Source organism: Apodemus sylvaticus, chromosome 2 (assembly GCF_947179515.1).
Source record: "Apodemus sylvaticus chromosome 2, mApoSyl1.1, whole genome shotgun sequence".
Taxonomy (NCBI): domain Eukaryota; kingdom Metazoa; phylum Chordata; class Mammalia; order Rodentia; family Muridae; genus Apodemus; species Apodemus sylvaticus.
The window spans coordinates 2,397,939-2,421,946 of record NC_067473.1 but is presented as its reverse complement, the minus strand read 5'-3'; the positions used below and the strand labels follow the sequence as shown (position 1 = coordinate 2,421,946).

At 45.7% G+C, this 24,008-nt stretch overlaps 1 protein-coding gene across 2 annotated transcripts in view; it reads left to right on the top strand.

The window, feature by feature from the left end:
* Dpp6 (dipeptidyl peptidase like 6) overlaps positions 1–24,008 on the top strand; it is a 659,720-nt gene that overhangs the window by 471,580 nt on the left and 164,132 nt on the right. For both annotated transcript variants that reach the window (XM_052172969.1, XM_052172970.1), the window contains exon 7: positions 16,913–16,994. In XM_052172969.1, the coding sequence (XP_052028929.1) occupies positions 16,913–16,994 (82 nt within the window). The remainder of the gene's footprint in view (positions 1–16,912; positions 16,995–24,008) is intronic.

The following is a 24,008-nucleotide window of genomic DNA, read 5'->3' as shown; positions in this document are numbered from 1 at the left end:
ACTCCCCACCATGTAATAAGGATACATGTTCTACTATGTTCATAGCAGCCCTATTTGTAATTGCCAGATGCTGGAAAGAACCCAGGTATCCCTCAACAGAAGAGTGGATGCAAAAAATGTGGTATATCTACACAATGGAGTACTATTCAGCCATTAGAAACAATGAATTCATGAAATTCTTAGGCAAATGGATGGAGCTAGAGAATATCATACTAAGTGAGGTAACCCAGACTCAAAAGGTGAATCATGGTATGCACTCACTAATAAGTGGATATTAACCTAGAAAACTGGAATACCCAAAACATAATCCACACATCAAATGAGGTACAAGAAGAAAGGAGGAGTGGCCCCTGGTTCTGGAAAGACTCAGTGAAACAGTATTCAGCAAAACCAGAACGGGGAAGTGGGAAGGGGTGGGTGGGAGGACAGGGGAAGAGAAGGGGGCTTGCGGGACTTTCGGGGAGTGGGGGGGGCTAGAAAAGGGGAAATCATTTGAAATGTAAATAAATTATATCGAATAATAATAAAAAAAAATCAAAAAAAAAGGTATATTCTTTTGCTTTAGGGTGAAATGTTCTATAAATATCAGTCAAATCCAATTGGTTCAAAGCTTCAATTAGTTTTATTGTGTCCCTGTTTAGTTTCTGTTTTCCTGATCTGTCCATTGAGGAGAGTGGAGTGTTGAAGTCGCCCACAATTATTGTGTTAGGTGCAATGTGTGCTTTGAGTTTTAGTGAACTTTCTTTTATGAATGAGGGTGCCCTTGCATTTGGCACATAGATGTTCAGAATTGAGAGTTCTTCTTGATGGATTTTTCCTTTGACCAGCAAGAAGTGTCCTTCCATGTCTCTTTTGATGACTTTAGGTTGAAAGTCAATTTTATTGAATATTAGAAAGGCTACTCCTGCTTGTTTCCTGAGACCATTGGCTTGTAAAATCGTCTTCCAGCCTTTTACTCTAAGGTTGTTTTGGTCTTCAACACTGAGGTGGGTTTCCTGTATGCAGCAAAATGTAGGGACCTGTTTCCTTATCCAGTCTGTTAGTCTATGTTTTTTTTATTGGGGAATTGAGTCCATCGATGTTAAGAGATATTAAGGAATAGTCATTATTACTTCCTGTCATTTTTTATGTTATTTTTATATTTGAGTGGTTATTTTCTTTTGGGTTCGATGACAGAAGGTTACTATCTTGCTTTTTCCAGGGTGTAGTTTCCCTCCTTGTATTGGAGTTTTCCTCCTATTATTCTTTGTAGGGCTGGGTTTGTGGAAAGATATTGTGTAAATTTGGTTTTGTCAATTCTGGGGGAATCAGTATTCCTGACCTCAAGCAATACTACAGAGCAATAGTGTTAAAAACTGCATGCTATTGGTACAGTGACAGGCAGGCGAATCAATGGAATAGGATTGAAGATCCAGAAATGAACCCACACACCTATGGCCACTTGATCCTTGACAAAGGAGCTGAAAACATCCAGTGGAAAAAAGATAGCCTTTTCAACAAATGGTGCTGGTTCAACTGGAGGTCAACATGCAGAAGAATGCGAATTGATCCATCCTTATCTCCTTGTACTAAGCTCAACTCCAAATGGATCAAGGACCTCCACATGAAGCCAGACACTCTAAAGCTAATAGAAAAGATGCTGGGGAAGACCCTTGAGGACATCGGTACAGGAGGAAAGTTCCTGAACAGAACACCAATAACGTATACTCTAAGATCAAGAATTGACAAATGGGACCTCATAAGATTACAAAGTTTCTGTAAAGCAAAGGACACCATCAAAAGGACAAATCGGCAACCAACAAATTGGGAAAAGATCTTCCCCAACCCTACATCAGATAGAGGGCTAATATCCAATATATACAAAGAACTCAAGAAGTTAGACCCCAGAAAACCAAATAACCCTATTAAAAATGGGGTACGGAGCTTAACAAAGAATTTTCACCTGAAGAACTTTGGATGACTGAAAAGCATCTTAAAAAATGCTCAACTTCATTAGTCATTAGGGAAATGCAAATCAAAACAACCCTGAGATTTCACCTTACACCAGTCAGAATGGCTAAGATTAAAAATTCAGGAAACAGCAGGTATTGGCAAAGATGTGGAGAAAGAGGAACACTCCTCCACTGCTGGTGGGGTTGCAAATTGGTACAACCACTCTGGAAATCAGTCTGGCGGTTCCTCAGAAAACTGGGCATGTCACTTCTGGAGGATCCTGCTATACCACTCCTGGGCATATACCCAGAGGATTCCCCAGCAAGGGATACGTGCTCCACTATATTCATAGCAGCCCTATTTATAATAGCCAGGACCTGGAAAGAACCCAGGTATCCCTCAACAGAAGAATGGATGCAAAAAATGTGGTATATATATACACAATGGAGTACTATTCAGCCATTAGAAACAATGAATTCATGAAATTCTTAGACAAATGGATGGAGCTAGAGAACATCATACTAAGTGAGGTAACCCTGTCTCAAAAGATTAATCATGGTATGCACTTAGTAATAAGTGGATATTAACCTAGAAAACTGGAATACCCAAAACATAATCCATACATCAAATGATGTACAAGAAGAATGGAGGAATGGCCTGGTTCTGGAAAGACTCAGTGTAACATTATAGGGCAAAACCAGAACAGGGAAGTGGGAAGGGGTGGATGGGAGAACAGGGGGAAGGAAGAGGGCTTATGGGACTTTCAGGGAGTGGGGGGCCAGAAAAGGGGAAATCATTTGAAATGTAAATAAAAAATATGTCGAATAAAAAAAAGAAAAAAGAAAGGAGATACCAATCTGTGGAACAGCGCATGATAAGGTAACTTGATTCTGATATGCAAAGCTTCCTTCCAAATTTAGAAGGAATAGAAGTCTGTGTGCAAGTCGAGGTGAAGACTGAATTGAGCTGAGCCTTGCAACTCAGTTGGTTTTCTTGGAGTTTATTCTACTAGATAAGACATGAAAAGATGTTTGAGGCCTGGTACAGTCATCCTTAAGCTTGGCCTCTGCAGGGAGTCTATGCTGGCTGGAAGATGTGCACACACAGCCAGGGCCCTTGGAGACCTGCAGAGTTGGAGAATTGTAGGATGTGCTTGGAAAATGAGTAACCTGAACCCCAGCCTGGTGTGGTTTCTCTGCATGACAAGAACACTCCAGACATGTTGAACATAAGAGAGACCGTATAAGCTCTTAGCAAGACTTAGCACTTCTGCATGGAGTAGATGAAGGGCAGTGGAGAGGAGAGGCTTGCATTCAGTTAGGGCTTTGCATGTGTGTGGGGTCCTGCAGACATGGATCATGGGAGGGTTCAGTAGTGGGAAGGTCACCCAGGTCTGCTCCTCTGCAGCTTGGCATGTTTCCTTTCTGGAGATTCCTTGTCTCCGGGACCTGCCTGGCACACACTTCTAGCTTTGCAAAGTGAGCGACCATCAAAGCTTCTGGACCCTGCATCACTAGATTATTCCTACCCTTAGTGAAGTGCTACTAACATGAAAGCAAACTGGAAAGATAGTCTTAAAATGGCATGCATTGGAGGGGAGTCCTACTGGGACCACACTCTGTGAGCCCTGAACTATGGCTGACTGCTTCTCCTTTTCTTCCTCGAGGATCTTTACTAGCCATCACTAGCCAGCCACCACTCCTGAATGAGCACCAAAAGAGTGTGCTGCTCTGGACACAGTTACACCCTTCAGAACTATATGTTAATGAGGTCATCTTAAGTATGTACCTTCATCTATAGAAAGCACTGCAGGCTCTTTGTATACATTCCAATTGATTTTCCCTTTCCAAGTTCCCCCCTCCCCATAAGTTCCATAAGCCCTCTTCCCTCCACACATTCTCCAATCAACCCCCTCCTACTTCTCTGTCTTGGTACTCCCCTACAATGCTGCATCAAGCCTTTCCAGAACCAGGGAACTCTCCTTCCTTCTTCTTGAGAATGATTTGATATGTGAATTGTGTCTTGGGTATTCAGAGCTTCTGGGCTAATATCCACTTATCAGTGACTGCATTCCATGTGTGTTCTTTTGTGATTGGGTTATCTCACTTAGGATGATATTTTTCAGATCCAACCATTTGCCTAAGAATTTCATGAATTCGTTGTTTTTAATTACTAAGTAGTATTCCATTGTGTAAATATACCACATTTTCTGTATCCATTCCTCCACTGAGGGACATCTGGGTTCTTTCCAGCTTCTGGTTATTATAAATAAGGCTACTGTGAACATAGAGGAGCATGTGTCTTTATTGCATGCCTGGGAATCCTCTGGGTATATTCCCAGGAGTGGTATAGCAGGGTCCTCTGGAAGTGTCATGCCAAGTTTTCTGAGGAACTGCCAGACTGATTTCCAGAGTGGTTGTACCAACTTGCATTCCCACCAGTAGTGGAGGAGTGTTCTTCTTTCTCTACATCTTCGCCAACACCTGCTGTCTCCTGAGTTTTAAATCTTAGCCATTCTGACTGGTGTGAGGTGAAATCTCAGGGTTGTTTGAATTTGCGTTTCCCTAATGACTAATGATGCTGAACATTTCTTAAGGTGCTTCTCAGCCATTCGAAGTTCTTCAGGTGAAAATTCTTTGTTTAGCTCTGTACCCAATTTTTAATGGGGTTATTTGGCTCTCTGGAGTCTACCTTCTTGAGTTCTTTGTATATATTGGATATTAGCCCTCTGTCGGATGTAGGGTTGGTGAAGGTCTTTTCCCAATTTGTTGATTGCCATTTTGTCCGATTTACAGTGTCCAAGGATACTTCTTACTGGTCAAGGGAAAAATCCACCAAGAAGAACTCTCAATTCTGAACATCTATGCTCCAAATGCAAGACACCCTCATTCATAAAAGCAACTATACTAAAGTTCAAAGCACACATTGCACCTAACACAATAATTGTGGGTGACTTCAACACTCCACTCTCCTCAATGGACAGATCAGGAAAACAGAAACTAAACAGGGACACAATGAAACTAATTGAAGCTTTAGACCAATTGGAATTAATAGGTATATAGAGAACATTTCATCCTAAAGCAAAAGAATATACCTTTTTCTCAGCACCTCATGGTAACTTCTCCAAAATTGACCATACAATTGGTCACAAGACAGACCTCAACAAATATAAGAAGATGGACCTAATCCCATGCCTCCTATCAGATCACTATGTAGTAAGAGTGGTCTTCAATAGCAACAAAAACAACAGAAAGCCCACATACACATGAAGGCTGAAAAATACTCTACTCAATGATACCTTGGCCAAAGGAGAAATAAAGAAAGAAATCAAAGACTTTTTAGAATTTAGGGCGCATGCATTGTACAAGGCAGCCTTTCCTAAGACTTCCCGGGTCTATCTACTCTCATCTTTCCCTTGGGCTCCACCTAGTGGGACGTAGTCTTAACTTCAGCCTGCATTCCAGATTATTAAGTTATAAGTCAGTATTCCTGAGTGCTGATATTGAAGGCTTTCTTATGGCAATGGCTATGATGTTCCCCATTGCTTTGAGCTCCCAATGCCCTAACTTCCAGCTCTTATAGATGTAACCTGGAAATATAAGCTAAAATAAACACCCTTTCCCTAAAAAAATAGAACCAGAGTATCTAATCCTGTATTTTCTCCCTCTGGGCTGTTGATCACTTTCTCGTGTGAGGAATCACATGATAGGTTTTAAGTTGTGCAAAATTAGAGACACATGTATGTCAGTCTCCTGGGAGAGAGTTGTATGTGTGTCCCCAAGGCCAGCTATTCACAGATCTGTCTACAGATCATTGCTACTCTGCACCATGCTTATGTCCCAGTATGGCTACATTTAGAAAATGCATGCTATGGTCACAGTATAACTGAGTGTGGGGAAAGTGCTGGGCACACTGTGGAAGGCCACATGCCTCTTGCTAGCTGTTGCATTTCATATTGCTTTAGACACCTTCCTTTTTCTTTCAGTGTTTGGAACTTTTCCTAGAAGAAGACTAAAGATATTATCTGTCTGTCTATCTATCTATCTCTGTGTGTGCATGTGTGTGTTTCCATCCAATAGTATCCATATTTCAGCATTGGCTTAGAGTAGACATGAAGGACAGCCTTGACCAGGTTGAAGGCAGTGGACGAACCATCTACATAGAAGACGGGTTAGGGGACTGGTGGGTAAAGAGCGCACCACACAGACTGTGTGTCCGGTGATGGGCTCACTAACCATTTGCTTGCAACAGAATTCACAACTCTGAACCTTCAGAGGTTAGCCCAATAGATGCATCACCTATGGCCAGGGTGTGAGCATTTGCATCCCAAAGTGCCACATACTCCTTCCACCCCTCTGGGTTTTCCTGGCAACCATCATGTCATCTGTCCTCCCCTTTACTTTGGTGTCACTTATTGGGACAGAGTTTCCATCTGTATCCCAGACTGTCCTGGGAATTGCTTTTTAGTTTGGGCTGGCTTCACATTCACAGTGATCCTCCTGCCTCAGCCTCCTAGGTGCTAGACTGCAGGCATGTGCCTTATGCCTGGCTCCCTCTGCCTCTCTAGAATGTGTGCACATGGAGTTGTACTGTGTGTGTTTCACTCTTTTCTGGAGGAGATTCCTTCTTTGAGATTCCCATGTTGGAGCAGGTACCTGTGACCTATTGTGTGTATTTACCCAATTTTCAGCCTACCACCTCTGATTGACATCTAAGTTGTTTCCCATTAGAGGCTGTTATGAGTGGATCTGCTCTGAGAGTTTGTATATGGACATATATCTTCTGTTCTCTTGGGTAAATGCCTTCAAGTAGACCAGCTCAAATATATAATTAATATGTGGTTAATTTAATTTAAAATGTCTAAAGTGTTACTCAAAGCAGCTGTGTCATTTGGAGCCCATGTGCACACACACACACCTTTCTTTCATTGTGTAACTTTTGAGCCTCATGGCCTCCACCTGGTCTTTGCTTAGCTGGAGAATGCTCCAGTGTCATGGCAATGGCTCTGTACATAGCTTGGAACCTCTGGTTCTGTGTATACAGAGCTATACTCCCAACACAACAATGCATCTGTCTTCTCAGCAGACAATTAGGGACTCGGGTGACACTGCCTGACCTTGAGTTGCTGATGGCTAATTCCCCTTCTTCCCACAAATTGCCTCTGTGGAACACTTTATATGTGATGAGTCCAAATCCAAAATGAGACCAGATGTGGCGTGGGCTGCCACATGCGTGGACTGAGGGACCCTAAGCATCATAAAGAGGCCTCGGGCTCTGCGTGCTGGCCAAATGCTTCACCTCTTAGCCAGATTGTTAAGGAGACTTTCTTTTGCAAGAACCACCTTTCTCCAGTCACCCCAAGAAAATTCAAAGGAAGAACTGAGGGTGACCTGCTTGGACCTGCTCTGATTGGGGTATCAGGTGTGGAGTTCAGAGCTACTCCACATAGGTGGTAGGTGGCAGTCCATCCTCAGGCATCGGAGTTTCCAGCTGGGAAGCAGCTTTGCTTGAGCAAGTACTGAATACCTTCTAGTCTCACTAAACATATGCACAGTCCATCAAGAGAAAGGTAGGCAGGCTGTGACTCCCCAGAGGCAGAACAGATGTAGTGTCTCCTGCCAGCTGCTGGCCTGGCCAGTAGGTACCTCTGCAGCTGCCTTCATAGGCAGGGCGCAGAGAGACACACCACGATCCAGCCACCCAGTTCCAAGAATTCCACACCGAGGGCAGAGGCCAGTGGCACACACTGGGGCACACACATGATGGCCACATAGCTTCCTGACTCTAAGACTCCTGACTCAGTCAACAGCAGAGAATTGTGGGATTTCAGACACTCAAGAAGCAATTTACAGAGCACACAGATTACAAAGAGTTGCTTTTGAGAAGCCATGCTTTTGAGAGTCCAGATTAGAATTTCCTCTGTCCTTTCTACTGCCATGAAGTGTGGAGGCCCCAACTCCACTAGGAGGGTGGTATGGCCTGACCTCTTTGGAGTTAATCTCTTCCATAAACAGAAATGTAGACAGTCAGGTTTCTAATAACTAATGAGAGGGTCAAGGTTTTATATCTCTGAATTCTAATTCTTATTCACCACACTTCTGCCCTAAGGCAAATTCCTACAGACCTTTAGAAGTGCTGGAAGAAGCTCTCAGAGCATTGTTAGTCTAAAATCTTATGACTTCTAGGTACCAGTACTGTGCTGGGTACTCATACTGTGTGTCCCAGTTCCAGTGTTATGCTTAGCACTCTAGTATCCACTAAGTACCAATACTATACTAGGTAGTGTACTAGGTACTAGTACTACACTAGGTATAAATAATGCACTGAGTATTAGTAATGCACTAAATACTAGTGCTATGCCCAATACAGCTGGAGAAGCCAGTGGTTAGAGAATGATCTAAATGCCTTAACATGTCAAACTCCATCGGCCCGCACTGTTACATCCTGCAATCTCACTGCTGTTAACTCCAAATCAACTCTCTCTGCGCCCATGGAGTTCTGCGGTCTCCTTTTCCATGACTTTCCCAGCACCCCTCCTCTACTGGCTAAGCTCAGCCCTGAGCAGCATCAGCTGCTAATGACTACAGTCCCCAGCATCTGCAGCTGTGTGAGTCAGGAAAGGACACTCTCCACGGACCTCGTCATGTCAGGCATCGCCCAAATTGGCCCTGCTGTGGCTCAGCTCCTGTCTGCGAGGATGGGCTCTTGCCTCCAAATTGCTCCAGTGGTGTTAATTATTTTCAGCCTGACTACTTCTGGCCCTGACAATTTGCCAATGTGTAGCATAAAGGAGATGGATGCTGGGAAACACAGCAGACCCCTAGCGCAACATGGCTTCAGCACTGGGTTGCAGTCTGTGGTGATACCGTGACCTTGGCAGCCCCTGAACCTTCCCCACATCCAGGAAGCCTTGGTCTGTGCACTCTCTACACCAGGACTCTCTCAGGCCCTTGTCTGACTACAGGCCCCTGATCCTGTGAGTTCAGTCTCCAAGCACTCAGCTCTGCCTTTAGAAACTGAAAGGAATGCACAGGCAGATTGAAGGGAATCTGCACTCGCTGAACTGTTCTAAAAATATTGGTAGAGTCTTCCAGTAGAAAAGCCAGTTTCCGTGCCATAGACTTCAAACCTATTAGCTAGCAGTTTGATCAAGTTCTCTTGGGTGGAGGGGTAGGGGCAGTCACACAGAGACAGGTCTTCCATGGCTGTGAGATCCCAGAGCTTTGGCTACATCTATGTCGTTCTCCTAGACTGCCTACCATTGATGTGCTTTCGAATTCCTCCTTGAGCTCTGCAGGGACCCAGGACTGGCTTCCCTATATTTCCTTTATTCCAATCTGTCATCACAAACATTTTAGCTGGTTTAAAATGATTCCTCAAAAGGCTTCCTTTGCCCTCAGACAGCAGAAGCAGCTTGGGGCGGCCTCTCCCACAGAGTCTGAGCTATGCCTCTGTACTTATATGGACACATGTCTGTTGCGTAGTCATGTGTGTAGATACCTATTGCAGCTTGGAGCTTTGGCATGTGCACTGTGTTCCCGAGCTTACCATGAACACACAGCCCTCTCTGTCAGACTGAGCCTCTGAGCCCAGCTGCCTCGTTGCCTGGGCCTGTTCTCAGACATCAGAGCATCTTTGACATGGCTTATGTTAACGAAGACTATAGCCATCGGTGAAGAATTTGGGAAGTTGGCCCTCACAGCCACTGAAAACAGGTCCCCGCTATTGGATCAGACACACCTATGGTCCTGAAGGATGCTGCTGTCTGCCTTTGGCATGTTCTAGTCTGGTCTCCTTACCCACACTGGGAAGAACTCTCTGCCTTTTTTTTTTCCTGCCTCCAGCTCAGGGCAGGTTGTGTAAGCATTTGTTCAAAAGTGGGATTTTGCCAAAAGCTGAACACAGAAGCGCCTAAAGGTGTGGAGGCCTGTATTTAACTATATAGCTGATAGGTGAGCCGAGAAGAGGGGAAGCAAGCCCACTTCTTATTCCATCTGAAGGAGGCCCAGGCTCACAGAGGACAGCTGTCCGTGTGCCTGAGTCACCTACTGTCCCTTACTTTCCAAAAGGGTAAGTCCTGGCGTGCCAACGGTGTGGTACAGCATGCTAACTGAGCCTAGCCCGGCTATGTGGGATGAACAAGGAACCTGGAAATTATGTGCACTCAGCCCATCAGCCTCCACCAGTAGCAGAGCAGTCACCTCTGTCAATTGACTGCCAAGAACAGTGACCAGTGATGGACGACCCCACCTCGAGCAGTAGATAGTTGCCCAGAGAGGTAAGGCCATTAGCCTAGGCCTGCACATCCTGCTGTGGCTGGGGCTTCATGAGTCTAACTCCCATGTGTCAGAGACTCCCACATCACTAGTCCTGACAGGATGATCTGTTACTGGACACACTGATTGGATGCCTCCTCCAAGACAACAAGCCCAAGGAGGAATGAGACCATGACGTCATGATGGGGCCTGCCATAAAGGACAAAGATAACGCAGAGTTCTGAGTCTCGCCCGCAGCAGGGAGCAGCTCCCTTGCGGCCTGGAGGCCAACAAGAGAGGAAACTGCAGCTAGCCTGTTAATTCTGCAGGTTCTGTGTTGGCGGAGTGTGAGGAGACAGCCTGGGGTGGCAGGCTCTAGCCGGTTACAGACTACAGGACAGGGATGGGTGATTAGGGCGGCCACCTGTGCTGTCTTCTGTGGGACTGTTCGAACTTTCCAGCAGGTAGGCACCTATCGGCTCAACTCGGGAAGGGCTTCCTCAGCCAGCATGGGGGTCACCTTAAGTTCACCAGGAGATGTATGGAAAATGAAGGGGGGAGAGCTTGGCTCTCTCCGCTCCTGACCTTTCTTTCCCTTTTCCCCTCTCTCCTTCCTCGCTTCCCTTGACAAGCCCTTTTGAGGAATGCATCTCACATCCTTAATTTACAGATCTAAATCACACAGCTTGGTGGTTTGTAGAATATTTGAAGGGCTTGGCCGCCATTGCCTCTCTGCTTTAGAACATTTTATCTCTGCCAAAATGTTTCATGGTTCAACCACCCACCCCAGACCCACCCTGACCTGTCTCATCTCTTCTTTTAACTGGGGTAGATTGAAGGTGGCTGACCTGGGGACATAGTGACCAATAAGGCAGACTCTCTTTCCATGCGACTTGGCATTTCCTTGGAACACATGGGGGTCTCAGCCAAGCCGCCCCATTGCACATCAGTGACCAGAGTCCAGAACTCACGTGGGATGAGGGACAGGGTGGAGGTGGGGCACTAATATGACAGTAGCAGGGCTCCTGTGCTTGCTCTAGTGGTGTGAGACCCCTAACACAAGAACTTCTGTGAATGATTTGTGATACACTAAAAGGGCAACAGGCATATCTAGGTACTGAGTGGGTTTCAGTCATTACAAATACTATTCTTGACCCCTCAGTAACTGAAGGTTTCCTCTTGCTGACCTACTATGCACTGTAATCAGTGTCCACCTATTGTAGACAGCACTTAAAGTAGGTCCGAACTTGTATCTTTTTGTGTCTCCCACTATGCTAAACATATGAGAAGACTCAAGAAAACTCACAATATTTGACATTGAAGATGCGGGGTTGGGGTATTTTTATGATTTTAGTCATGACAGTTTAATGCCAGGGAAAAAAAGCAAAATTTAGCTTTTCTTCCTCCTAAATGCCATTGCTGTTGGGGAAGCTTTTCAATCCCTCAAAATAGCTTTGGAAGATAAATGAGCAAACTTGGCTGGGCGCTAATTCACTCTTCAGAATCCAGTATGATTTATGCCCTGTTTTGTTTATTGCTCAAATAAGCAAAATCAGAATGGATCTTGTGATTATTTTGAGCAATGTGAAGTCCAGATCATTTTATTCTTCCTTAATCAGTTTTGTACCAATCCATCTCTACCCAGGAATGATCCATCATAGAGCCCAATGACCATTCTTCAAAATAAACGAATAAAGAGAGGTAAAGGAGGGGTGTTGAGGGCACTAGACAGCCCCCAAGTTAGTCAGCAGGTTACTCTGTGTACACACACACACACACACACAGAGAGAGAGAGAGAGAGAGAGAGAGAGAGAGAGAGAGAGAATTTCAGAATAACCCAGTATGTGGTAGGAATCACTGGCCAGATTGTCAAGCATGTACAACATTTTAAAACTGGAACACAATGTTGTCATTATCATCTACAAAGTCTACACTTGAGAACCACATAATTGAGTTACAAAACACAATATAAATAAGTGCTCATAATGTTTTAAGTACATTTATGAGTTCTGTGTTCAGGCTGCATTCATAGTCACCCATACCCACGTGTCCATAGGCTACAGGCCACAGGCACATGTGATACCTTGGGTGTGTATCAGCGGTTACTGCTCTGCTTCTGTGGATGTTGGCGATCTGGACTCAGGTCCTTGTACAGCAGGGACATTACCCACAGAGCCATCTGCCCATCCCTGGTGAACCATGAGGGGGAAAATTATTAACATGTGTGGGTACAGCCAGCAAGGCTTAGATGTGGGAGGGTGCTGGTCAGATAGCGTGTTTCCATTCGCTGTCTTGCCTAGTTTGTGATGGGACCCTGAGGTTAGGAACGCAGAGAAGACAGAAGAGGCTGTGAGAGTGGGTGAAGTCCTGGAAACAGGCCAAACCTTAGAGCCTGAGCTCATTATCAAAAGAAAGGCCAGTCTGAAGAGACTGCAGATATGGGAGCTCTTAGATCAGGCAGAACCAGGGGCTGAGAAGACAACAGTTGCCCTGGCAGGGAACTGAGAGTTTGTGGAACAAGCAGTGACATTCCCTTGTGGTACTGACACAGAAATGCATGACAGGATGCACTTATCTAAACCCATAGGACACAAACCTAGCTCACAAACCCCAAAGTCAACCATGGGAGTCAGCGAGAGATAGCATAAACTGACAAATGTAAAACCCAGGCAAGATATTAATAATGGGGCTACATTATTGTCAGCTCTTCTGAGAACTTAGAGTGATTTAAAGCACAGTAGTAATACAGTTTTCCCAGAAGCAAAGTGCAAAGGAAAATTGTCTCGGCTACAGGCTGGGACACGATGCATTATTCAGCCAAGAAAAGGATGCTGTTTTCACACTGAGGGACCAGTGCGTATTAAGGTGTGCTGTCCTGAAAATCAGAGAACCTGGCCAGTGTGCTCCTCAAGATGCTGATACTGACAAGGCAGAGTTCAGTGATGTCACCTGTAGAGGAAAGGGGGTGTGGCAGCAGGCTGAAGAGGAAGAGTCTCCCTGACACAGCATACATTTCTCAGCCTCAAAAAGACAGAGGCAAGAAACGGGACTTGGTCATGGGAACCTCAGATGCAGTTGGATCTGAACTTGTGGTTCTGGCTACCTGCTCACCACAGCATCTCTGCATGGATGCAGTGCATGCAGAGGAGTGGCAGGTTCGTCCTAGAGGTGAGCACAGGGCCATCTGCTAGCCTTCCACAAGGAGACAGAGGGAACAGGAACAGAGATTAAGTAATAGAATGAAATTGAGAAGCCAGGACTTACCAGAAGGATATGACAGAGGTCAGTAGCAAACTGAGTTACACACACACACACACACACACACACATACACAGAGGGTGGGGGAGGAAAAGGGAGAAGGAAAGGGAGAACAAGAGGGAGGCAGAGAATGGAGAGGGAGAGAGACTGTGGTTCTGTACAGTTCTTCAGTGGTTCTCCATGGAACGACTGTGGACATGGTCCATCTATCTCCTGTGGACAGATGTGGCATATTCAATAACATCCTTGTATTTATAACACTGGGCAGGACCATATAAAGGCCACCAGCATGGGTGTGGGGGTAGACAGATGAAGAGAAACTGCAGAATATTCACTGAGCAAGGACACACAATAGAGGGACACAGGGAGTGCCACCTTAAAGACTTTTATTAGAAAGCAAAACAATCTGATACTGCAGGATCCCAGTGTAAAAACAGAGATTTAATTCACCATAGCAAGTATGGGTGGGTGATGGAGTGGGGACCCTCAGCCCACCTGCCCTCTTAGGGATTCACCGATTTGTTGTCACTGCTGAGTTCCAGAGAACAAACTTGGCTTTATATCTGATAAATTAGTATCCCTTTTAAACAACTTTCATCAGATAGTCATTACAATAACACTTTATCAGTACTCAACCCACTGGTCCAGCTAATTAAATGAAAATCTAAGGACACACACATGCCTTATGATGTGTGGCCAAATTAATTACCTGTCAGTTGATCAAGGATTAAGCTGGCTTCTGTGGCACATGGCTACCCATCTCCATGCGCGGTGCAATACTGGATGTTATCCACAAGACAAACATTAATGTTCTCTCTGCGGGAATGTGGGGAAGAGGGATTTGGGCTGAGCTATTCTATTGTGCCAAGGTCTGTGCTGTTAGGGTAGAATCCCACCACTTCCTGGCCTCCTCCCCTGGGGGCATCCTGGTGGATTGCTGTAACCCCAGTGGGCAGCTCACTGTGGGGATCTTGGAATCACTGGGCTGACTTAGAGAGTTTGAGAGTCACTAGATAGGAAGGAGAGAACCACACCCTTGGAGTATTGTTGACTTAATATACATCATTTCTCTTGAGTTTCACAACATTCTTAGATGACTGAGGCCAAGTACCAACAGACCTTCAACCCATTCCACCAAGCCCTGTAGCTAGCCGACCAATCTGATGGCTTCAGATTTCTTTGCTTCTTTTTCACAAACGATGCCATGCCTGGATATTTTCCTAAATCCCTTTAAGATGCTGCAGCTAGTAGACTACACAAGCTCTTCTGTGAGTGCCACCCATCACTCTGCCGTGATTTATAGAAAACTTTGCTCTTTTCCACAGCCTCCTTCTGCTTTACTGTATGCTAACAAATAATAAATATATATTTTAGGTTGTTCGAATGATTTTGTGCCTTGTCAGTGACCCGTCCAGCAGGTCCAGTTATTCCAGGGTCCCGAAGAGGTGCTACCTGAGGGTCAAAAGGGAGGAGAAAGAATGGGAGACCAAGCAATCGGGGTATCTTTATGTCAAGGTCTCATTTAATGTGGGGGAGACCAACGGGTTTTAAGGCTTACAGAGAAGGAATTGACCTTCACACAAGAACAAAGGAAGGAAGGGCGGAGACACCCCTAGTGATCAAAGCAGGAAGTGAAGAGGTCATCCGGGTGGGGACACCTGGAGTTAATGCCAGCAGGAACATTCTGCGGTTAGGGCAGGAACATCTTGTGGTATTCTCGGAATCTTCTCGCACAGATAGCTCATGGGGAAGGCTCTAGTTAATTGTTCTCATATTTTAGCAGCCACCACCTTAGGGCCGTGAGTTTGGTTACAGATATCTGGATGGTTCTGGAGCTTTTTAAGAACCCACCGGGGCCTGTATGTCCAGGCCCCCTTTACACCGAGCTCCTCTGTCATCACAGCTGCCTTCCGGTATCTGGCCTGTTGTCTTCACACTCCTGTGAGGTGCTGTGGAACCTTGTGTTCTCATCTTCTCCTCTGTTCCCTCCTGTTTTTGTCTGTCTTGATTCTTACAGTGCTCCTGAAATTACTCTAGAATGTTCCATGTTTGAAGCCCTCCCTGACCATGTAAAGGCCTGGTCCATACTTGTCCTTCTGGCCTCTTCCCTTTGCGAAACTCCTAAAACTCTATGTCTTCCTTTCCCAAAGACAAACCACATTCTGTTTGCTCTCTCTTGATTCACAAGCAAACACCTTAGTGTCTCTCTCTGCAGTGTAGGGACCATGTTCTCAGGGCAGGGCTCTCCTGGCAGATGTCATTCTACAAAGAATTGAGATGTTATTCTCTCAAAAATAAATGAAGACTGCTCCTTCTACCTATGGAAGACAGCAGCAGCTAGAAACGATACTGAAATATTCAAGGGATAGCAGAGTTACAGATGCTTTCCTGGTGTTTTTTCATGGCTTTTATTTGTTAGGACATTTGAATATATAGTATTTTGTTATTAAGGAATTTTCCGTATCTGTAAATTAAGAATTTAAAATGTGGGGCTTGGGAGATGGATCAGTCAAATGCTGCTGTAAAAACATGAAGAGTTTGTATTCACAGAACCATGTCAAAGCTAAGTGCTTGAGCTGTGATCCCAGCACTGCGGTGTCAGGACACAGAATCCCTACAGGTCACTCGCTATTCAGGCTAGTCAGACTGATGTCCTTCCGGCTCAGTGAGGGACGCTGACTCCAAAATTAAGGTGGAGAGTGATTGAGAAAGATGCCCATCATCAGCCTTTGGCTCCCACATGCACAAGCACGCATGCGTGTGCGCCTGAGAATGTATGCATGTGTGCACAGTGCACACATAAGTGTATGCACAGGCTGGCTCCCATGTAGACACAATTGAAAAATATTCCCCAAAACAAAAAATGTAAGAGATGTTGAATGGGAAAAACATATTTAATTTCTTCTCCCTCTCTCCCTCTCCCTCCCTCTCGCCTTCCCTTTCTCCCTCTCTCCCTCCCTCCCTTCCTCCCTCCCTCCTCCTTCCCTTTCTCCCTCTCTTCCTCTCCCCCTCTCTCCCTCTTTCCCTCTCTCCTTCTTTGTATCTGTAAGAAAATACAATTCATCCTGAGGCCACTGGCTTTCACAGGTCAGAATGACCTGGCTTCATACTTAGAAAAGAATCATTTGCAAGGAGAGCAAATGATGCAGACCTTGGCTGTGGGGTTTATGGTTGCTTGGCTGTGGGGTTTCGCTTAAGTTTAACTTCCCTGGACATTTAAAAAATTGATCTATATCGTTCTCTGCATGTTTTCTCCTGACGAATATTTACCATTTGGATTAAGTAGCAGTGGACATAGTTCAGCTTTATATAAATTGTGTACATCTGCAGAAATCTTGTGGAGGCTGAGTAAGACATTCTCAGTAAAAGACAAGAGGCGAGGGCGGCTGTCAGGCAACGAGGGAAGCAGAGTATATTCTTGGTCCCAACACTGTGCTTTGTTTCTGTTTGTCTGTCTGTCTCCTCAGGGACCCTCAGAGTCTGGACCCACCAGAAGTCAGCAACGCAAAGCTTCAGTATGCAGGGTGGGGCCCCAAAGGCCAGCAGTTGGTAAGCAGGCTGGGGCTAGCTGCCGTGCTTTGATTTTTACCATTCATGTTTTCTAAGCTGTTTATTACTGTACACATCTGATGTGTGTGTGAGTAAGTGTGTGGTACATGTGCTGTGTGTGTGTGCTGTATGTGTGGTGTGTGTCTGTTGTATGTGTTTGTGTGTGTGATATGTGTGGTGTGTATATGGTATATGTATTGTGTGGTATGTGAAACATGTGTATGTGTGTGTGTGATTAAGTTTTAGATAAATGCACCAAAGAATCTGATTATATAAAACCATTGTTTCTTTTCAGATAGAGAATTCTCATTTTAAAAACGGGCCATGATGGGCTGGGGAGGGCACCTATCATCCCAGCACTGGGTACAGAAACAGGCAGACCACAGGGACTCCTAGGCTGGCCAGGCTAGTTAAAATGGAACACTGTTCATCAAGAGACCCTATCTCAAATAAAATAAAATAAAATAAAATAAAATAAAATAAAATAAAAACAAACCTAGAAAATGACAGAGGAAGACACCTAATATCAACCCTCCAGCCTCCAAATGTGTATATACAGGTAAGCACACCTACCCAAACAACACACACACACACACACACACACACACACACACACACACACACACACACACGGAATATCATTACATTCCAAAGGTTTCCTTCACTATGGGAAAACACCTTTGAGAGTCAGCCTTGAGTGAGTTCCACTGGGCTCAGGGTTTCAGAAGTCTCAGTCCGTGGTTGGCTGCCTTCTTCATTTTCTTCATTTTGGTGCTCATGTAGAAGCCGAACACCATGTGAGAAGGTGTGTGGTAGAGCAGAGCTGTTCACCTCATGGCAGACAAAACGCAGGGGTGGGGTATCCGTGAAGCAGCTCCTGCCGCTTCCACCTGCTGTGTGGCTTATCTGGCCAGGAATGAGTTGATGGGTTATTCCGTGAATGACATCAGTGTCTTTATGGGCCAATCATTGCTCAATGGTGCCACCACCTGGCAACAAGCTCTCGGCACCTACAACTCACACACCACAATACATTCAAGCCCTAATGCATCCTTAGCTCCCACATCCAGTGCACTTAGTTGAGTGCTAGACCTGTAACCATGTGTGTAGATGAAGTTCTTTGGAGGATTACATGGGAGTTATCAATGTGCTGTGCATTGTTGCACATGGTTCTGCAAGCTCACGACCATCCCTGAAGGTTTATGGGTAAAGTGGGCGTGTTCGTCATTATGAAGCTGTGCCCCAGTCAGCTGTGTCATCATGGGAAAGCCTCCAGAGCTGACATAGGCTTGACCCATTGACATCAGTGGCATTGATGAACCCAAACAGGCAAAACTAAGATGGTTAAAGCCCTTGGAGCACAGAGGATGGCACATAGACCATTTTACTTATTGTTGTTGCAAACGCCTGATAAAAGCAACTCAAGGAGGGAAGAGGTTGGTTTAGCTCACGTGGGTTAAAATGGCGGCCTTCATCCAGCCTCGGGCTCAGGCCTCTGGGCGCTGGGACAGCAAGTTCTAGCTCTTGGACATGGCAGACACTGCTGGATGTCTCAGAAGAGCTGAGAACTGAGTAGAGGCCAGTGGAGCTGCCTCTAGTCCAGGCCTGAAGGGAAAATGGCCGGAGGAGCTCTCTGGCTGATTCCCGAGCGGGAAGAGAATGTCCTCGGCTTGCTTGCCTTACTCGGCAAGCGCAGGGAGGCCTCTTGCATGAGACTAGACGCAGCTCTTTAAAGGAAGACCTGCTCCATTGCTTCAGCAGGGCAGATCCAGATGAGAAGAGGCAGTCCATGGTTTTAAAGCACTTATTGTCCTGGCAGAGAGTTGTGAGGAGTGAATTCATACCCCATGTTCTCAGGGCTGGCCTGAGGTTAAATACCTTATGCAGAGAGGAGTGTCTGGGAAGGAAGGAAGACTTAATTGGCTAAGCCTCCAGGCCTTTGGTAACTCGTTAAAATGGAGATCTGTCTTGAGGCTACATGATCTGTGGTCACCTGTGGAGAGGCTTGGGGCATTGCCCTATGTGACTGATGGCCACAGAATTATGGCGAGCTGAAACCTGGTATCAGGAACCTAGTGTCTGGGAGTGTGGCCAACGCTTTCCAACCCTTGTAGGAACATCTGCTGGGTCACTGAGGTTTAAACCTAGCTCAACCAGAATACAGGCCTCCTTTCATGGTCCCATAAGCTCACAGTATGAAAATCCAGTCCTTCAGTGAGGAGCAGGCATGACTACAGCCACCTGAAGTATCCTCAGTAAAGAGAACCCCAGTCTATAAAATGGAACCACCCACATTTAAGATGGGTCTTACAGATATGCCAGGGGTGTGGTTTCTTGGTGGGCCTAGATTCTGTCAAGTTGCCAATCAATAGTAACTATCACAGACAGTATAATGAAGAAGGCCCACAATGAACAGTTGGTGTAAGGTTTCCAGTCCAAACTCACTGGCTGCCCATGACTACTCATGGCTATGAGTCTATGGTGAGGATGAGTCAGACGACCAAGAGAAGAATATGTATGTCATGGCCCCATTGTGACAGGTCACACCCAGGCCACCAGGTAATTGCTATGAATCCTGTTTAGCTTTGTTTCAAGAGGCTGGGTCTCCCTGCACAGAGCCCCTCTGATATTTGTGGCTATGACTCAATCACTACTTTCTCTTTCATCTGTAAGAAGATTAACTAAAGCTATTTTTAGCTGCCTTTTTCCTAAAACACAATTGCATTTAAAGTCCTGCAGAAGGTGTGAGCTGTCTGACATGTCTTCTGGAAGAGCAACAAATGCTTTTAACTGCTGAGCCGTCGCTCTAGCCACACTGACCAGTCACCTCTTAAAGATGCAGGGGCGGTATTGGGTTGGTGATCTACTGTGTTGCAAATCAAGAGTCATCTGTATTCCTCCAATATACAGTTCTATTTGCTTGGTTACACCTCAATGCCACTGCCTTGCAAATAAGCAGAAATATTGGGCCACAGAAGAATCTTAGCAATTCTTCAAGAGTCTAGCCAACCAGAGATTTCAATGGGTCTAAATCAGTTTGACAATTGGAAGAACCACTGAAGAACAGAGACCTGGTGTGTGTGTGTGTGTGTGTGTGTGTGTGTGTGTGTTGGGGCTGGGGCTGGGGGTGGCAGCAGGTAACCTATCCCTCAGTCACAGGAAGCACCTGCAACTTTTCCAGAAGCCTACAGAGTATACTAGTGCCTGTATCTTTAAGAGGTCAGCATGGTAGAGAGATGGCTCAGCAGTTAAAAGCATTTGTTGCTCTTTTAGAAAACACATATTAGGCAGCTCGTACGTGCTTGTAATTCCAGTTCCCGGGACCTGAAACCCTCCTCTGGCTTCTGCAGGCCCCTGTATATGTAGTACACACACACTAATAAAATCTTTAAAAGAAAAATAGTTGACTTATAAAAAAAATTTGATCCTCCTATAGATGCGGTCACTACACTCCCTACTTTGTGGTCAAAAGCCCAGTGTGCCCAGCCTGGCACCCATGCCCAGCCACAGTAGTGAGGGAAGAAAATAAGAAGCTGCCTCCTAACTGAGAAAAGGGCACCAGCACTGGTTTCTTGCCGAGGTCTCTGTGTGCCTGACACGTCACCTGCTCCTTGTCAAGCCATCGTTAGAAATAAACCTCTAGAATGCACCAGACCCATCCGGCAGTGAAGGAGTCAGGGCCCCCAGCCTAGAATTCCATCCCACAGCATTTGGGTGCAGATGAGTCTATACACAACTCTCCGCACTCCTCCTCAGGTCAGCCCCTTCCCTATCCAAAGCCAGTGCGCGGGAATGGAGACAGAGACCTTTCCATTTCCAATGGAAAGATGACCTTGTTTGACCTCCTAAAGGCTAACAATGAACAGAGCAGGTGTCAACCTGACTGTAGCAACTTTCCTGATGTCATCTCCAACACATTCTGTCAGCACTCCTGTGAGGCCCCACATCTCAATATGTAACATTTTTTTTTGTCACATGCAATGTCATGTAAGATATAGGTAGGCCTCTCTCCTCACCGTCTGAGCATAAAAGCATAAAGCTTTTAAAGTGCCTAGTGCTCAGTAAGTATTTCCTGGCACTGGAAAAAAAATGAATGCTTAAATGAATTGCTAGTGAATCAGCTCACTAGTATATGTGTGTGGTCCTAACATTAAGCATAAAATAATCAGAAGGCAGTAAGTAGCTGTGATCTAGGACTGTGCGCTCAGCACTCACGGGGAGGGAAATAGTACCTCCCTTTCTGTTTCAAAGAACAAGGTGTCCAGTTAAGGATTTGTTGCTGACATTTGGGTTTATCACTGTGAACCAACAGGCTCATTGACTCCTTGAGTTTAAACTTACATTAACTCTAAGGCCTTTGCTGAGTCCTCTGTGTACCAACTCTAAGAAGCATTATAAACCATCGGGGTGGTTTGCACATGCTTGGCCCATGAGAAGTGGTACTATTAGGAGGTGTGGCCTTGTTGGAGGAAGTGTATCACTGTAGGCAGGCTTTGAAGATTCCTAGTGCTTAACCTCTGTCTAGTGTGGAAGGAAAATCTCTACTGGTTGCCTTTGGGTCAAGATGTAGAACTCCTGACTCCTCCAGTACTGTGTCTGCCTACAACCTGCCATGCATCCCATCAAGATGAGAATGGACTGAACCTCTGAAACTATAAGCCAGCCCCAATTAAATGTTTCACTTTGTAAGAGTTTCCATTGGTCATAGTGTCTCTTCACAGCAATGGAAACCCAATCTAAGTCACCCATAGTGGGTAAAGAGTACTATAGGTTGGAAAGCAGCAAAGTTCAGTAATGGCAGATTCTTGGGGTCATGAAGGCAGGCCTTGAGGCCAACTCCTCTCTTCCTGTTTAACACAAATGAAGCTGTGAACAATGCTGCAATAAATGTGCATAGCCATATTAGGATAAAATACACAAACTAAAGGATTATTCTGACCTACTGTATATCCTCACCTGGGAGAATGCTCACCACAGCTCAACCACCCTGAGGACAGTCAGTCTCTGAGCTGTGTGTCTGAAAAAGAGAGTTGCAATCAGGAGCCGTGCAGACATTAATCTATTAAGTGACAGGCAACAAATCCTTGCTGTTTTATTTTTAAAGGTAAATATTGCTCCCTGAGGTAAATCTGCGCTAATGATAACAAGTCATGCAGCAATGAGTGAATTTCCTTGGGGAGCAGAGAACACAGCTGCAGTCAGCCCCATCCAGGAGCTCTCAGAACCTTCCAACCCTACCATTCAGGGTTCTGGGCCATGCCTATGGTGTGGAACTCACAGGAGTACTGCCTAAGTCTTTCTGGTCATCCTCAATCTATACTCTATGTGCCTCTGGTTAGCAGCTCTCACTTGTAGGCAGCTTTACTGGACCTTTAAATGCTGTGGTCCAGAATGAATAGACCTCTATAGGTTCTCAGGGCCTTGTGCCCCATCACTGCACCAGGAGAAGCCAGGCATGGTAGCTCATACCCATATTCCTAGTATTCAGGAATTCAGAAGTCTGAGACAGATAGATTAAAGAAAACTAAGATACAGAGCAGGCTTCAGACCAGCTTGGGCTTAGTATGAGACCTTCCTAGGGCAGGAGGCAAGGAGGGAAAGGACAGGACAGGACAGGAGAGGAAAGGGGGGAGGGGAAGGGAAAGGTGGAGGAGAGGAGAGGAGAAGAGAGGGGAGGGGAGGGGAGGAGAGGGGAGGGGAGGGGAGGGGAGGGGAGGGGAGGGGAGGGGAGGGAAGGGAAGGGAAGGGAAGGGAAGGGAAGGGAAGGGAAGGGAAGGGAAGGGAAGGGAAGGGAAGGGAAGGGAAGGGAAGGGAAGAATACAAGGAGGCGAGGCCGACCTTCCCCCAGGATACAGCAGCTCTATTTGCTGCCTGGTGTTACAGTTGTTCACAGCAGGGAGCCACTTCCTTCCAAAATTGTTACCAAAACTGAAGATGTAGGAAAACTAATTTGGCCAGATTACACCGTTCCAAAGGGTAACGTTCCAAAGGGTAACGTTCCAAAGGTTCCACACTTTACAAGTGTGGAAGTTCACAGGGGTCCATCTTCCTTGTCTCTCCTCTTCAGATGAGCTCCAGGCTGACTGAGGGGTCTAGGGTTTCTCTGCAGAGCTCTGGTGCTCTGAAGGCCCCGCCCACCTCCCTTCTGTGAGGTATGCCTGTGCCTCCCATGCGGATCAAATCACCTGGCTTAGAAATAGCTTTGCTAGAACCATTTAGTAAAAACAGACAGGCAGAGGCAGGACAAGAGCTTCCTCTCTTTTAGAATGCACAACTGGAGTCCAGTTGCTTCCTGTCTTGAGCAGGTCAGTGTACAAGCTTGGAAAATGTATACAAAGTTGTTTGGGGGTGAGAATGGAGGGGCTTTCTTCCTGTGGAGTCAAGAATAATGGGATTTTTTTACAGAGACAGTGCAGAACATTAGACAGCATTTGAAAATTCAAGACTGGACTCTTCCAGAGCTCTTAAGATCAGACACCAAGAGATGGCTCCTCTCAGGTTGGCTTGCCATCTCGACAGTGATAAATGAGCAGCTTTGAAAACAGCATTTAATAAGGCCCTTGGGAAATCTTCAATAGCTCAGAATGTGAAAAATGAAGAACATCCAGTGAAGTTGGCCAGGAAGCCCCTGTGGGTACTGGAGCTGGCTTCCAACCCTGCACACCCAAGGAGCAGATGCACAGCACGTGTCTGTGGAAATGTTCAAGGAAGGAGCTCAAAGGTCTTCCATCTGAGAAGAGCAGAGTGTTTGCTGTGCTCCTAACCTCCCTAGCCGTGAGAGACTGGGTTAGCAGTGTCAGGTGTGACTGTTACAGTGACTGTTGTAAGGCAAAAGAATACAGCTAAGAAATCATGGGATTTAAGTTAGACTTGATGAAGCACGCCATGATTGATTATATGACTGTTTAGGCCTTAGAATCATTAGAAAGGCCATGGACATAGAGCGCTGGTGTGGTGGTTTGCATATGCTTGGCCCAGGGATTAGGAGGTGTGGCCTAGTTTGAGTAAGTGTGG